Source organism: Chlorocebus sabaeus, chromosome 21, assembly GCF_047675955.1.
Source record: "Chlorocebus sabaeus isolate Y175 chromosome 21, mChlSab1.0.hap1, whole genome shotgun sequence".
Lineage (NCBI taxonomy): Eukaryota > Metazoa > Chordata > Mammalia > Primates > Cercopithecidae > Chlorocebus > Chlorocebus sabaeus.
This window is the reverse complement of record NC_132924.1, coordinates 13,978,905-13,996,118: the sequence shown is the minus strand read 5'-3', so window position 1 is coordinate 13,996,118 and position 17,214 is coordinate 13,978,905. Positions and strand designations below refer to the sequence as shown.

General features: G+C 47.7%; 1 protein-coding gene across 1 annotated transcript in view; it reads right to left on the bottom strand.

Moving 5' to 3' along the window:
- PKD1L1 (polycystin 1 like 1, transient receptor potential channel interacting) overlaps nt 1-12,182 on the bottom strand; it is a 180,985-nt gene extending 168,803 nt beyond the window's left edge. The window contains exons 1-5 of the mRNA XM_073008857.1: nt 11,993-12,182; nt 8,701-8,816; nt 5,828-5,952; nt 4,987-5,075; nt 87-207 (exon numbers count right to left, since the gene is read on the bottom strand). Coding sequence (XP_072864958.1) covers nt 87-207; nt 4,987-5,075; nt 5,828-5,952; nt 8,701-8,816; nt 11,993-12,036 — 495 coding nt within the window. The 5' untranslated portion in view covers nt 12,037-12,182. The remainder of the gene's footprint in view (nt 1-86; nt 208-4,986; nt 5,076-5,827; nt 5,953-8,700; nt 8,817-11,992) is intronic.
- Between the last annotated feature and the right edge of the window lie 5,032 nt (nt 12,183-17,214).

The following is a 17,214-nucleotide window of genomic DNA, read 5'->3' as shown; positions in this document are numbered from 1 at the left end:
CTGAGGCCGCCTACGTACGGATGAGTCTCCCAGATGCTCACCAGCAGCTTTCTGATGAAATTCAATGGCAGGGGTTAGATACCAACCTGGAGAAGGCCAGAGAATGTGCTGTCCGTGGTCCCAGTGGCACACAGCCGCCTGTGATGGAACCTGGGGACACCACTGCTCCAGACCCTCGTGATTATAATGGAAGGTTTGTGGGGAATTCTGTATGGGGAGGAAAGTGCAGAAAGAAAAGGAAACCCAGTCATGTTTCAGTCATGTATCTGGCTTATTTGATTACGAATCATGCCGCTCCCCAGGCTTTGCTGGAAATTCCCTCGCTGTGATCGCAGGCCCATTCCTGGGAGTCAGGCCCAGGCTGACCATGGGGATATGATGTGGTTAGAAGCCAAACCAGCGGGGCTGCTGCAGGCACTCGAGCGAGAAGTCTTAGGTAGAGTAGAGCTTATTAAACCATTGACTAAAATCCACGCCCACTTAGGACACTGCTTCAGACAGTTCACCCAAAGGGGCGAGTCACGTACAAAATGTGCTCTGTCTGCCCCGTGGGGCCTGGACTCGGCTGGAACATACTGTGATGCAGTGACTGAGGGGGCACCGCGGGAGGCCTGGTGGCAACTACTTGCCTAGCAGTCAAAGCCTGGCAGGGAGGCAGGGCTTGGGAATGGGACTCAAGGACCGTGCCTCCGGCCAGCAGGGACAAGGGCCATTTAGCTGGTCATCTTTGTGTTCCCCTGTCATAGGACCCTGTTTTCAGCTGTTATCACCACCTCACCCTGCTGATGAGCCCCAGCGAGCCCTGCAGGAGGGAGTGAGGCACAGCGGTTCCTTTCTTAGCTGCAGCTCCAGGCTCCTCCTCTGGCAAGACCAACCTGACTCTCAGCCTCCCTTCCCCAACATGGCTCCAGTGAGGTGAGTGTCTCTGTCTCAGGCTGTGGCAAGGCCAGGCCAGCATTATAATCCTGCATGAGAAAAATCCACGACGAGTATTTCCAATGCCTGCAGCCGACTGGCTCTGGGCTTCTCTGCTCTGCAGAAGAGTTAAGGCACGCTAGGGGACACAGGCTCTGGGTCAGAGGCTGTGGAGCTCAGTCCCCACCTACACAAGAGTCACTATTCCAGTGCCTCAGCTGAGGCTCAGTGTCTGTGTCTGTTAACACGGAGCTCAGAGAATAGACCTGCCCTGGTGAAGAGTAAACTATTAGATGATAAGAAAGAAAAAAAAAACGTTTTATCTGAGGCATGCAAGCCCCTTTACACGATCAGGCCCAGAGAGGCATTAAAATATGACAGCAGTCATGTCTCATTCCACTTGAGCTAAATAATGACCTCTTGAAGCCACTTGCTATGTGGGCTCTAAACTGACTGACGCCAAGTAGCCAAAAAATGCCATCCACCTTATAGTTCAACCATGTATAGCCAATCACTGACCAATGCTATTTCTGTAAACCAATGAGAATTCCTGAGGAACAACTTCTGTAATTGCCTCCTCCTCTCCTGAGTCGCCATTTTTTCTTTAAAACTTGAGCCCCTCATTTGTTCTCCAAAGCACTTCCCAGTGTTTCCCATGCTGCAGTGCTCAGCCTTGGCCCAAATAAACTCCCCATTTATTAACTTTGCCTTGGTTTCTTCCTTTAGGTCAACAATGTGGACTGCACTTAACCTCAAATCCGACGCAACGTCCTGGCCCTGGGACGCTCACAGTGACCACCATGCCACTGCCTGGGCCGCCCCCTGTTTGTCCCCAACCCTTTCTTCACCATGATCAGCCTTTGTATATGGAGTACCCATGACATAACTAACTCCACCTTAGAAAAAGTCTCCATTTCTTTTCACAGGGCACTCTGCCAACAAGGAGAAGATGTTTGGTTTAATAAAGAAATCAAAAAAATAAAGACTGCATCCAATTAGATAAGGACACGAGCACACTCTTCCATTATCGGTTCTTACCAGAGGGCCCTGTGACCATACAAGATTAGGCGTGAACAGCTCCAAATGGCCGTCTTAACTGCCACTTTCTTGTAGTCACTTGTGATGACAGCTTGGCATCTGCCGCCAGAGGCTCTGCTACCTTCAAGATTTTCTTGTAAGACTGATGAACCATTCGGCTCAGACCGGGACTCCTTTTGTCTTCTTGGCTCCCCCTGGACTGGTTCATTAACCCTTTCTCCTATCTCTTTTTCTTATTGATGTTAAATGTTACTTTGTTTGCCATGGAATGTTTAATCTATAACATTTATAGGTTAAGTATACTATTATGTATGGTTTGCAATACTGACTGACAGAGTGGCATCAGCCTGTGTGCCCGCGGCTCTGACTGCCAAGTGAATGGGAAGTACTACGGAGAACTGCCTCCTCAAGAGCTCCATGTAGCTCATGGCTTTTGTGATTGAATCACAATCAATAAAAGCCTGACATTGTGGAAAGACACAAATATGCGTGGACCTGGTTATCTGTAACCTTGTACTACTCATGACACTTCGGCTGTGGGGCTTGTGGTGCGGGGGCCTACATGCTGTCCACTCCATCAGCTGAAGCCCACTTCCAGGCATTTCCAACGGCATGTCAACCCAGATCTTCTGTCCTCCGAGGGACATCTGAAGTCACTTCAGCTGTTCCTAATGTGACATATTTTTAGTCCATTCATCATGCGAGTCACTTGCTTTCTATTTTTCCCTTTATATCCCTTTAGTTCTTAATGTAGTGATTCTCTTTAGGAAAACAACAACAACAACAAACCTGCATGTCTTAGTTGTGTCCTGGGAAAAAAGAAAAAGGCACTCGTGTCTATCCAGATTAAGGTCCATGCATGTTTGTATTTTTCCACAAAGTCAGGCTTTGATTGATTGTGATTCAGTCATAAAAGTAAAGGGCCTCAGAACAGGGACCGGCTTGGGGGTGGAGGGGATTGTGCTCAGGCCTCAGGAGACAGACACAAGAGTACCCCCACCAGGCTTCACTCTGCTCACAGCTAAGAAGGTCTTCTGTTGCTAGGAAGGAAGACCCTTTCCTTCTAAGCACAGGCCAGAGGTTTGCTCACCCAAGCACTTCGAATTTGTAACCAGTGAGGGCCCAAGACAGACTGCAGCAGCTAAGCAGGAGGTGGGAGCTGGAGTCAATGACCTGCCACACAGGGAGACCCCACCCCGCTCTTGTTTCCCGTGTGTATTCACAGGCCCTGCCTGCATTGCCAGGTCTCAGCAGAGGACAAGAATGACATTCCCGTGGCGGCACACAGGGAGTGCTGATTCCATTTGAAGATTTCTCTCTCATTGAACAGTTATTTACACCTTAGCTAAGTCTTGAAATAATTTCTCAAAAATAAGCTGTGAAATTCTTCATTCGTTGACCCAAGCATTGGAGAAAATCATTCTGTTCAAGCTGCAAAGAATGAGTTTTCTTAACTGGGGCTCCAGGAGATACACCAGTCTACCCACTAGAATCCAAAAGAAGTAAGAATTTCACACAGAGATGCTCTGCCCTGAAATGGATGCTACACAGGGTCTCAGTCATCATATTTCCAGGGGACAGACAGACAAATCTGGCCATAAAAGGTAGGCTTATTGTTATCAAAATGGAGTCCAAAAAACAACAGCCCTGGACCCACACATCCAAGTTTCTGGGTCACTGTCAGGAGGGTCCAATTCTCCCCAGTACTGCTGCCAGCAAAGACGCGGAGACTACTATGGTGGGGAACACAGTCAGGTGTGCAGCGTGGGCTGCCCTCACAGGTGGCTGTCAAGGATTCTTCTTTTCCTAAATTTCCACCTAGGGGCTGAATCAGGTGCATCCATGGTCACAGGTTGGACTTGGCCTGTGGTCTCCCAGGGCACAGTGCCAGCTTCATGCTCTGCCCTGCCTCCTTTCCTGTCAGGTTTGAGGATCTTACAAATAAATAAAAGGAGCAATATTATAGCAACAGATCAAGAGTAAAGATCAGGTGGACTGGAGGTAGATCAGAAAGAACTGTGATCAGTTTAGCTGTTCTTGGCAACATTGATGGGCCATTACCAGTCACTGCCTTTGAACAAATACATGAAGGGAAAAGTCGCATCAGTGAAAACAGTGGAACTGAATAATAATGAGGAAAACAAACATCTACATTTACCCATGTTTTTCCTTTAAGAAAGAAAAGTTACATTTGTTCTTTGTATGATTCAATGTTTAATTTCCATTAGAAGGAGTAAAACCATCGATTTCAGGTACAGTGTGACACTAGAGAATCCAGAAGAAGGCCAACTATTTTTTTAAATTATGCCTACTTTGAATTTTGTATTGTCTGGTGCTATTGTGTTTTTTTAAACTGTGGCAAAAAAATAACATAAAATTTACCATCTGAACTATTTGAAGGCACAGTTCAGTGGTGTTAAGTGTATGCACACGTACATGGTTGTGCAGTACCTTTTTAGGACTTTCCTATCCTGCAAAACTGAAGCTCTGTACCCATTAAGCAACCCTCCGTTCCTCCCCACCACAGCCCCTGGCAACTACCCCACTCTCCTTTCAGTGTCTATGAATGTGACTACTCTAGGGACCTCGCATAAGTAGAATTATAAAGGATGTGTCTTTTTGTGACTGGTTATCTCACAAAGCATAATGTCTTCAAGGTTCATCGAATGCTGTTTTAAAGTCTGTATGTTATGCACCATGAAATAACCAATTACCATCATGTCTAGTGCTTGTACCCAGAAGGCTCACCATATTCCTTCCCAGGGTTCATAATAGAGACAATGACGATTCTTGTATGACATCGCCTTCTATGGCTCCCAGCATTCGGGGGTTTGTCATACTACCTGTTCTACTCCAGCAAATTAACTTCAGAACACCATTCTTTTTTCCACCAATTTAAGAGCTGCATTTGCTAACCCACCCTCGGGCCATGTAGGAACAAGCATCCACTTTCACATCTGAGCAATTCTTTGTAAGTCTCATATCATTTGCATGTTCAGAAAAGCAAGATTTCGCCATGGTACATTGACATACCTATCAGCACTGTTATCACAATCCAGAGGCGCCTGTGTTTTTTCATTAACAACACTTAACGCTGCTTTACTAGTTGTTTTCCAAATGTTCTGTAACAAAAAATAATAAAATAACTTGAGAGAGCTGCTTATGAAAACCCAGTACATTTGGGAAAGTAACATTACTTCGTTAACAGAATAGCAGTAGACCGCTGCTATGGACCCCTGCTGTGCACCTGGTACTGTGCTGGGCACCAGAGAAGCAACAGTGAGGAAAGCAGACAGTTTCATCCTCCCAGGGCTCGCCTTCAGCCAGAGGAAGCAAGAAAGCAAACACGTAGCCATAACAGCATCTGCTGGGGGTCGTGCTGCAAGGGAATTCACAAACCTCCAGGTTGCCTAGTCTTAATAGGGTCTTCAAAGAGCTCCTCACACTGTGCAAGATAAGCAGGGTTTCGGTGCTTTGGCTGCTGGAAGCCTTGTCTGTGCTGGAGCCATCTGGGGGCAGCCCCTACTCCCCACCCCGGGGGTAGTCCCACCCCCCACCTGAGGGGCACACCCACTCCCCATCCTGGGGGTATCGCCCACTCCCCACCTGAGGGCTACCCCCTCACTCCCCATCTGAGGGCCATCCCCTACTCCTCTGGGCTGGGCTACCCCTGCCTGCACTTCTTATCTGTGGAACTACACTCTAGAGCTGAATTAAGACTTTATAAGTCACACTTGCTTCACTGGCACAAACACACATGATAGGAAAACAATCCCTTATAAATTCCTGCTGAAACATGGAGGTGCTTTTGAGCTGTACTGTACATGTACTGTATTCAGGAAGAAAAGCCGAATTTCCCCAGATCCAGGAATACCTTCTGCCCAGAAGGCAATGAGGATGGGCTCTGTGATTCCCGGTCTTCTGCCTTTGTCTTCAGAGCACACCAAGGACAGTCACACTTCCCATCCCTCATAAGAAGCACGTGATTAGCATAGACCTCTAGAGAAAACAACAACAACAAGAAGCAAACAGATTCTGAAGACTGCAATGTTCTGGGAAGGTGAGAAAATAAAGCTGGAGAAGCCCTAAGTGATACACAAGTTCAAAGCCACCCGGGCCTAACAACGGGCTGATCATGAAGATGTGTGTCCTTGGGCTGCGGTGTCCTGCAGTGTGTCTCTTCTTTCTATTTCCTTGCTTAAACAATGTCTTAGGTGTAGCCCACGCTAAGCAATATGAGGGAACGCACGACCGCCAGCCACACTGACAATGAATGCCTGTTCCAGAAAAACCCAGCGGTCCGGTCATAAAATAATGAGGGTCAAGGGTCTTGCTCAGTGGTGTGTAGTAGAGGGGGCAATACCACAGTCCGAAGGAGTGGTGTGGGGGAACTGTTGAACAAACAAGAAGACCATTAAAGACACTCCAAAGTTTATAAGCAGGATGTTCCCACCCGGGCAATCTGGCCCTGACAGTAGTGTGGACCTGGCTGATGTTCACTCCTCCCATCTCTGAGGAATGAAGGCTGGGCAGTGAGCGGGGCTGTGTCCACCCAGCTGGGAGGCTGAGGGCCCCGCCACATCCCATGTCTGTGGGAGTAGCTGGAATAGGATCTGCGCACAGCTGACAACTGTCGCCGGCGGTGACAGGTCCTTGAGTGTTTGTGATGCCATTCTCTCTACTCATGCGGATGTTTGAAAATGTCCATAATAAAAGTTAAAAGAAAATATTTCTGCTAGACCTGGCCCTGCACAAAGCCACTCTCAGCAAGAAGCCAGGCGACTGCCTTGGGTGCAAGAGCTGCTTTCCCTGAAGCCCCCACCCCTCTGCCCTTTGGGGAGGGCCTCGCATCCCCGGGTAGGAGGGGAAGGAAGTGGAGGTGGCGGGTGAAGGGGGGACTGGAGCACCCTAACTGCTTTTCTCTCAGACCTGAGTTCCCGCAAGGAAACCCGTTTCTGCCTGGGCTCCCTTAACCCCAGTCTCTTATTCTGGCCAGCTTTGCTCAGGCTAGAAGGAACCCAGAGGCCTGCAGGCCGCCGAGCTCAGCAAGTTCTCCAGGAGCTCCAGGCCAGGGCTGGGCCATCCTCACGGGGGGCGTGGCTTCCTCCCTGCACCCCAGCAGTGATGCCGGCAGGCAGCTTTCCCGTAGCCTCCCGGGACACTCTCAAGTTTAGCCTAGGACAATATCAAATCCAGTGTTAACACTGTGAGTCAAAGCCACTATTTACTGTCAGGAGTCCAGTGTACTAATATCTTGTGATAATAAAAGCTGAGAAAAAAGCAAAGGCTGTGCTTCCGAGGGTTGTCTAATACGTGACGTGCTGCAAGTACCATCGAGTGCCGTTGAGCGCCCATGCAGGCTGGATGCGCCAACTGAGGTAGGAAGCAATTTCCTGAACTGGACACATCTGAGAGGAAGAAATATTTAGAAAATGTTTGGGAATAAGCTAGAATAGTCAAGTGACTCATATTTCTCTGAAACCAATTAGTCATCAAAGTCACTGTGCTCAAATTATCTGAAAAAAAAAATGTGGACATATCCCTGAACAGAAAAAATTCAATAAAAAATCATAAAAAGTACACAAAATCGCAAAATTGAACAAAAGGAAAAATAAACTAAATGAGTGAAACTAATCCTGAAATTGGCCTAATTGTCCCACAGAACTGATATTTATAGGTTTTTTTGAATAATCACGGAAATTGACTCTGCTAGTCTTAAAACTTGAAACTTCACATCCATCTCATCTGAGTTCCTCCCTCAGGAAACCAACCCAGGAAAGGGACCCAGCAGATCCCTGCATCCAGCCAGGCCCCTCATTCCTCAGATTGCTTCCTCACCCCTCTCTTAATTTTTGTTTTCTTGCCTTCCCTGCTATATAAACCCCCAGTTTTAGTCAGTTGGGGAGACATATTGAGACTTTATCTCCCTTCTCCTCATCTGCAGCACCTGATAAAGCTTTCTTCCCTGGCAATCCTCGCTGTCTCAGTGATGATTATGCTCTGTACGTAAGCAGCGGCAGCAGGACATCAGGCAAACCCCTGGCATTTAGGTAACAATTCCACATGATCTTAACATAAGAATTGCAAAAAGAGTTGGCGTTGCATTATTTCAACACTGATGCCAGGCGCGCGCGCGCGCGCGCGCGCACGCGCACACACACACACACACACACACACACCATTTAAATCTGTCACTTCAGAAATTTAAAAAATTTTTAAATTTTAATTTTTAAAATCAGTTTCTCAGGTCTACCAAATGTGTAGCCTAAGTTGAAAACTCAAAAATTCCTTCTACTTAAAGGAATCCTGGCAATTACATTTCAGGCAACACTTTAGACTTTTCATTTTAAAAATTGAAAACAGAGATGCTCTCTGTGTTAAGCAGGAGGAGGAAAACCCCACACCTGTGGCCATGCAGACACCTCCTGTAACCTAAGTATCCCCTTCTGGGGATAGTCTCAGTGGTTCTCGAAGTGTCGCCCCCAGAGCTCCTCAGCCTCACCCCAGACCTAAAGCAGAAAGTCAGGGGTGGGCCCCAGTGAAGAAGTTCAAAATATACCACCCTGGCATGTGGACTATTTAAGTCAGAGGCACTTGCAAAACAGCAGGTTTAAGATCACTCTGACCTTCCTTCTGTTTCTTAAAAGCAGAAAATGAAATTGCCATGTGGAAGATGTCCTCTTTATACCAGGGAAATAAAGCAACATTCTTATCATGGTGGCCATGCCTCCTTCCCCAAGGCCTTACCGACCCACAGTCCACCTCCAGGAGGGCTACAGCTGCACAGATGAAGACCCCAGCTCTTGTCAGTGCTCACAGACAGCTCACCACCGAAGGAAAGGCAGCAGGCAGCCTGGAGACACCTAAGGGAAAGAAAATAACCAGAGGAAAATCAAGCACAACCGTTTAATCACAGCCATCCTGTGACCACTCTTCCTTCCATATCCATATTTCTGCCACAAATGTATTAAGTACATAATTGGCTGCCAAATGAACAAAAAAACGACTTGCATCTGTGGTTTCTTCACTTCATATTTCCCAAACTCAGGGTCTGTTTTGGAAGATTAACTGAAATATAGTTCCCATCTGACTACTAAAACAGCCTCTGAACAGACCCATCTCTCTTCCTGCTGCCTCTAGGGCTTCCTGTTCAGATGCACAGAGCTGACCTTCCAGGGCAAGGCCTGATGGCCCCCAGGTCTCCTCTTCCTCCTCCTTTCTTCCTGCCTCACCGTCCCCATTCCCACTGCTCACTCGCAGTCCTGAAAGCACATACTTCCAGCCCATGGGGATCTGGCATGCTGCAGAAAGGAACAGCATGGAACCCATGGCCCTGAGGAGAGACCCCAGCACAGACACAGAGTAGGCACTGCATGGCATCCTCCCCGTTCATCTCCACAACAGACTTGAGAGGTTCTGTGCAGTTACTTTTTAAGATGCTGGTAACATTTTGATAGTTGTCCCTATGCAAATCTCATGTTGAATTGTAATCTCCAATGCTAGAGGTGAGGCCTGGTGGGAGGTGTTTGGATCACGGGGGCAGATCTCTCATGGCTTGGTGCTGTCTTTGTGAGTTCTCCGAGATACGGTCATTTAAAAGTGTGTGGCATCTCCTCCCCTCCTCTTGCTCCTGCTGTTGCCATGTGATGCATCTGCTCCCCCTTCACCCTCCACCATGATTGTAATCTTCCTGAGGCCTCCCCAGTGGCAGATGCCAGCATTATGCTTCCTGTACAGCCTGCAGAACCGTGAGCCAATTAAACCTCCTTTCTCAGTCTCACGTATTCCTTTATAGCAATGCAAGAACAGCAATGCAGATGGGATCATGGAGGCCCAGCAAAACAAGTGAACTCAGCGAAGCTCACACCATCAGTGAGAGGCAGAGCCAACGTTTAAACCTGGTTCTCAGCACACCCAAAGCCGACGTCAATTCCATGGCACCTTCCTTCAAAGCTCTCTACAGGTGTGCCTCCAGAGCTCAAGCTGCAGCTGAAGTCAGCCCCAGAGCTCTGTCCCTTGGCATAGCTGGTGACTTTCCCTCTGGACTCCCTAGGCCTTGGCAGCTGTCTGCTGCTCTCATGTTTGTCAACAGAGATCACTGTGGGTCGTCATCTGGTCCCTGGTCACTCCCTTTCAGCCTGTGGCTCCTTGGGTCCTGAGGTGTCTGTGTCTGGCACCAATCGACTTGAGAAAGATCAAGTGCAGTGAGTGAAACAGTCCTGATCTAAGGTGCGGGTTTCCTGGGTTCAGGTCTTGATTCAGCCAGAAACGGATGGTGTGATTCGGGTTTCTCCTCCACGCCCATTGCCAGCAACAGGGCAATGGGAACCATCGCCAAGTTCCCGGCTCCATGTAGGCTGCTGTGCTAAGGAAAAGGGCAAGCTCTACATCCACTTCTTCTAGACACAGGCAGTCACCTTGCCTCTCTGTGTCAGTCTCCTTCACTGTTTAAGAGGAACGACACAGACCTACTTCACGGGGCTGCTGCCAGGACTGTCACTCCGGAAAGGAACGCCGTGTATTAGCTAAATGCTTGGTAACCAGCTGCTAAGGGTGTTTGCCTTGTTCTTAGATGCTGTGTTCCACTTTTCCCCTGAAAAATGCATTCAGCTCTTTAGAATTCTCTTTTTTACCCATTTTGGATGTCTATAAAGTCTAAAGGATATCTACTTCATCTTAAACAAGGTTTCTACAAAGATAAAACTGGACAGTTTCACCCAATTTTTACAAGTCTGGTTCTTGATGCCCAAGAAGCCGCCACCAGAGGGCAGACGAGGACACTATTTATAGTTGAGGAAAGTTTGCAGGGAGGTGCAAAGCTGTATTTTGAAGATGAAGATGGTGGCTAGGTCAAAGGCCTCAAACTGTTGAATAATTCCAAGGATTTCCTTGTCTACTCTCAACTATGCTTGTCTTCCAAAGGCCAGAGAAATGAGAAAATAAAAAATAATAATAATAGAAAAGGGGGACAGCTTTGGAATCATACAGACCAGACCAGATCAGACTTAGAGGATTTCTGCAATGATCTGGTGGGCAAATAAAATTGAGGAAAGGACCAACCTAACCTCTGTCCACCGTGTGTGCCTCACAGCTGATGGCTGTGAGACTGCCCGCCACTCTGGGCCCACACAAGGTTAGATAGCCCTGGCACCCACCAGGTTCGGAGACCCTCCCAGACGCCCCCACAACAGGATCGCTTCCAAGTGCTACATACAGAAAACACCAGCCCTGGTTCCTGGGACATAGTTGGCCTTTGAGAAGTAACTTTCTGTCTCAGAAGGTGAAAAGCACATCCCCAACAGCGGTGTCCTCCACTCACAGAGGCGCCAAGGATAGCGCTGCAAAGCTAATATTCCTTGAGATTCCAGAAATCTTTTCAAATAAAAAAATGGAAGGGGGAGATAATTTAAATACAAGGGAGGCTGTTTTTCCTGGTGTTGGGAGGAGGCAGGCCCCCAGGCCCTGGCACAGAATCAGCACCATTTTCACAGAGGCACCTGGCTTCCTCTTAGTTAACTGTGGCCATTGGGGAATGGGATGATACTGATGGCTCAAACACAGTCTGTGATGCCTCAAGGGAACTAGTTGAGTCATTTGTTTGAATTACATGACAGATCTCTTATAATTCCTTAAAAGCGAGTGTTTTTCGGGGCTTGTTGGGGGTTGGGGGTAAGGGGAGGGAGAGCATTAGGACAAATACCTTAAGCAGATAGCTTAACTTTGTCTACTACCGGGCAGCAGAAAGTCCTGTAATTTGGAAGGTATCCTGCATTTGCAGGAAGAGCAATCAGCACTTCTCATGACTGAAGGCATCCGCTTTGAGGAGTCTTCTAAAAAGCCTTCAGGAAAAAATCCATTCTCAACACCAACTCCAACCTCTGAACTGACCTTGCTGGCCAACTGCACCCTCCTGGTACAGGCCCTCCACCTATGCCAGAGTGAGCCCACATCCTGGACGTGATGACTTTTGAAAGAAAATTTCTGAATGCATACTTTAAAATCAAGCTTACCAAACCCTCTGAGAACAGTGCTAACTCACCTTTCCTGGTCACCAGGAATGTTCTGGGCTGCCTCCTCAGCCATGTCCTGTGCAAGCTGGTCACGAGTATCACAGTCAGCAGACCAGCTTCCTCCTACATCCTCTGGAAGACAAAGAAACAGAGCTTAATGCTTCCAGCTTCTGTACTTGTGACCCCTTATCAGGACACACATCAAACACAGAGAGAAAAATCCAAACTCTGGTAACATTTTCCCAATCAGAAACAGCTTTTGTTTTCTAACACTGTCAGACAAATCCCTTCCTAAGAAGTGTGCTTTCAACAGACGTGGTGGTTCTTGCCTGTAATCCCAGCACTTTGGGAGGCCGAGGTGGGTGGATCACTTGAGGCCAGAAGTTTGAGACCAGCCTGGCCAATATGGTGAAACCCTGTCTCTACTAAAAATACAAAAATAGCCTGGTGTAGTGGCAAGCACCTGTAATCCCAGTTACGCAGGAGGCTGAGGCGAGAGAATTGCTTGAACCCAGGAGGTGGAGGTTGCAGTGAGACGAGATCGCACTACTGCGCTTCAGCTTGGGCAATAGAGTGAGATTCTGCCTCAAAAACAAAACAAAATAAAACAAAAGTGTGTTTTAGGTAGGGATCTTTGTGGCTGCCTGAAACAGATCACTACTCAAGGGAAAGACTGTACATGGAAGCTGAGAGAATTCTGAGAATTAAAAGCTGTAACTGTCGGCTGGGCATGGTGGCTCACGCCTGTAATCCCAGCACTTTGGGAGGCTGAGGCGGGCGGATCACGAGGTCAGGAGCTTGAGACCAGCCTGGCCAACGTAGTGAAACCCCGTCTCTACTAAAAATACAAAAATTAGCCGGGCATGGTGGCATGCACCTGTAATCCCAGCTACTTGGGAGGCTGAGGCTGGAGAATCACTTGAAACCAAGAGGCGGAGGTTGCAGTGAGCCAAGATGGTGCCATTGCACTCCAGCCTGGGCAATGGGCACTGTGGCTCATGCCTGTAATCCCAGCACTTTGGGAGGCCGAGGTGGGCGGATCACAAAGTCAGGAGATCGAGACCATTCTGGCTAACATGGTGAAATCCCATCTCTACTAAAAATACAAAAAACTAGCCGGGTGTGGTGGCGGGCGCCTGTAGTCCCAGCTACTCGGGAGGCTGAGGCAGGAGAATGGCCTGAACCCGGGAGGCAGAGCTTGCAGTGAGCCGAGATGGCGCCACTGCGTCACTGCACTCCAGCCTGGGAGACAGAGTGAGACTCCATCTCAAACAAACAAACAAACAAACAAACAAACAAAACAAAGCTGTAATTGTCCACAACTGGATTGGGGAACAGGACACCTTCCAGAAGAGCAGAAGAGCATTCATAAGGAAGGCTGGCAAGGCACACCCTTGGTGCACTCTGTCTTCTGGCACAGCCTAGGAATGATCTGGTTCTGAACCTCCTGCACCTCTCCAGTTTGCAACTGGCGCGTCAGACTGAGTTCTCTCCATTATGAAACATTTTCTGTTACATTTTTAAAGCATTTGTTAGTTGCCTTAGTTCTTTATACCAACATGTAAACCTTCATAGAGATTTGAGAAAACTTAATGTTTTACTTGGAAAACTAGATAATTTTTCTAGTTTTTTCTATCACTCTAGAGAGTGATACCAAGAAGAGTGGGAATGTTTTCAGGCACGAGCTCCTACTCAGATGGGAACAGGGACCCCTTGAACAATGATCCAAGCTACGGGTGTCTGACCTTGGATCCTGTGTTTTCTGGAACTTTGCTGCAGATGAGGTGAGTAATCAGAGCCCTGTGGGGGTTTAAGGGGCCTGCTGTTGACCTAACACACCTGTCTTTCCTGGGGCTTGCTGTCACCTCTGCTTTTCTCACAGTGCCTTGGCAGTGCCTCTGGCTTTGTCCCCACTATGCTTGTTGTGGGTAAATCTCAGATTTGGGGGAAACGCCTACTTTCCAATTTTGTTAGCAATACGCTTTCTTTTTTTTTTTTTTTTTTTGAGACGGAGTCTCGCTCTGTCACCCAGGCTGGAGTGCAGTGGCCCGCTCTCTGCTCACTGCAAGCTCCGCCTCCCGGGTTCGCGCAATTCTCCTGCCTCAGCCTCCCGAGCAGCTGGGACTACAGGCGCCCGCCACCTCGCCCGGCTTATTTTTTTGTATTTTTAGTAGAGACGGGGTTTCACCATGTTAGCCAGGATGGTCTCGATCTCCTGACCTCGTGATCCGCCCGTCTCGGCCTCCCAAAGTGCTGGGATTACAGGCTTGAGCCACCGCGCCCGGCCAGCAATACGCTGTCAAATGTGCTTGTGACCAAGGAAAGGATAAACTGCAACTGCAGTTTGTAAACGAACAAAATTCCTTCTTTCTGGAGCCCCTGTGATTTGCTCTGACACCTTCCTGTCAAATCTAAACAGAGTCCACTGGGTAAAGACACCTGCGCAACCTTGCCTGCTGGCGCAACCTTGCCTGCTGGGCTAGCATCCATACTCACATGTACACCTGGATGCTCTGACCTTGTTGCTGCCTGTGCCTCCCTGTGGGGCTGGACATCCTGAGAACAGGGCCTACATTTAAAGTGTGGGATGTTTTTGAAGCCAGCAGTGCTAACCAAAGATGCCAGGAAATGAGGAGGAGCAAAGAAAGTGACATAACTGAGGGAAGAAAAATGCCTGCACTGCCCTACGTGGGAGGCAGTCTCATAGCCACTCTCAGCTACTGAAGCTTAAGTTACTTACAATTAAATAGAATTGAGAATTAGCTGGAGAAACCCCATCTCTACTAAAAATACAAAAAAAATTAGCCAGGTGTGGTGGTGCATGCCTGAAATCCCAGCTACCCAGGAGGTTGAGGCAGGAGATTCGCTTGAACCCAGGAGGCAGAGGTTGTGGTGAGTCAACTTCCTGCCATTGCACTCCAGATTGGGCAACAAGAGTGAAACTCTTGTCTCCAAAAAAAAAAGAATTAGCTTTAGCTTCTCCATCATTAGCCACATTTCACAGGCTCAGTAGCCGAGATACAAATTATACAATGTTTCCGTCATTGCAGAACACCCTCGTGGCCAGCGCTGGGTTGGGCAGCCTCCAGTCTTTTTCCTGGCCCCTGTGGCCAGCATTGTGTCCTCAGAGCAGTTGCATCCAGACAAGGGAGGGGTTCTCACTTCATCTACATTCTTGGGCCGTACTCCTCCACCTGGGGTTTGCTGAACACTGCATTGGTACAACAGGGAGCACAACACAGAGCCAAACTCACTGTTTCCCTCCCGAGGACAGAGGGGTGTGCCGCTTAAGGAGAGACGTGGATGCAGCCAAGCAAACTGGAAAACGTCAAGTTTTAAAAACTGCTTTAAGTAAAAATATTCTGAATGAAATTAGGTAAATGGCTTCCAAATATGGCCCATTTTAAGAAATCACTATCTAAGCTCCTGATTTAGAAACAAAGATTCGATCAGGATTTTGACTCTCCTTCTGACCCTGATGAAAGGAGGAAAAAAACACAAGAAATATCGTTTCTTTGCATGAAATCAGTGTGCAAGGACAGAATCCCCCTGGCTGGAAGAGATCCTGGGAGGCCTTTCCCTTTGGCTTCATTGTTTTAAACAAAATCCACCTCCTTAGAATTTGTTTTTTAAGCCACACATTCTGTATTTCAGATTTAATACTTAGTTTCTAATACTGCTCCTTAGATAATAGCTCACTTCGTGAACCCCTGCCTTACTCCACAGATTTAAGGTGCTTAGCGTGTACATAGTTCAGAACGGATACCTGAAAGTAGGTAGCACTGCCTGAAGACTTTCAATAGTCAAAGTAGAAAAGCAAACACAGGTGTTTACACAGTTCACAGTGTAAAAAGGCACAAACAGAGCTGCAGTTTCAACAGCACAGGGTTTCTCTTCAGATGGAAACCTCAGCAATTGTTCTCACATGGGTTTTCATACTTAAAGATGTAATAGATGGCATTTAAGGATATTAGGTTTCAGATTTGGGAAATTCTACATTTGCAGCTCAGGCAAGTGCATACATAAAATATACAAGGAAGAATAACACTAGAATGATGATTATCATGAGCAACCAACTTCGTTTCTCAGGTCTCAATGCAAGCCCCGCTTCTGATCATTATCATCTTATTATCGGCCTGCCTCAGTTTCTCACCTCCAAATGGAGCTTCCCGGGAAAGCACCTGGCCGGTCAGCATCACTTGACCTTCTCTTTGCATGAGCAGTTGCACAGGCTGACATGTCCCTTCCTAGCAAGACTGCCAGTCACTGTCATTTCCATTCTGTTCCTTGAGGCAGCTTGTGGACCTCTACTCATCTACCTTTAGATATTCTACATCTTTTTTTTATTACCACCCCATCCCCACCCCCAGCCCACACTCTGGGTCCCATCATACTCACGGAAACAAGCACAGTGCTTGGGCAAATTTTTGTAATTAATTGTGGGGAAAAGAAAGAAAAATTGATAAGATCTTGGTAGGATGTCAAACTCACCATCCTTTGAGCTGGTCCCCAGAGTGGGCTGCACCAGGGAGAGCAGGGGCAAGGCTGCGATCAGCCCCCTCCAGCCTGGCTGCAAGCAGGCTGCTCCCATGGGGCTGCTGATCAGCATTCACACCAGGGGTGGCTGTGGGGAAGTGAGCGCAGGTGGAAAGCCCACAAATGCATCCGGAAGCAACGGGGGACTGGTCTTGCTCCGCCCCATGGGCTGGAGCAGTGAGCCTTCCCTGCCTCCATTAGCATCTTGGGACAAGCAGCCAACAAGAAGCTTCCCCTGAGAAGCAAATCTCCTGCCCAGAAGGTCTGGGACCTTAGCCTCCCTTCACCCCAACATGCGTCTGGGCCATTTCCTCTGAGATGAGTATGTCCTAAGTGATGTTCATTTGCAGGGAAGTATGTGTTAATCTATCTGTGAGGCTCAATCGTAGCTCCACTAAAGAAAAACAACATAGTTATTAAAGTATGATTTTGTGAAAAATAGCTGAGTGCCCTGTAATTTGCAGTGGGAGGGCATCATGGGACACTTTTAAAGCTACTGTCAAACTAGAAAAGACAAATTTGCTGGGACTAAACACCTGGGACTAAACACTTTTAGTACACCTGGGACTAAAAGTAGGTACTTTGTCTTATATACATCCTCAATAATTTGAATTATAAATGGCATCTCTCTCTTCTATAGTCTTCCGTGCTTTCCATTGGCTTCAAAATAAAATTAAGTATCCATGGCTTGATATTTAAACACCTTGATAGGCTG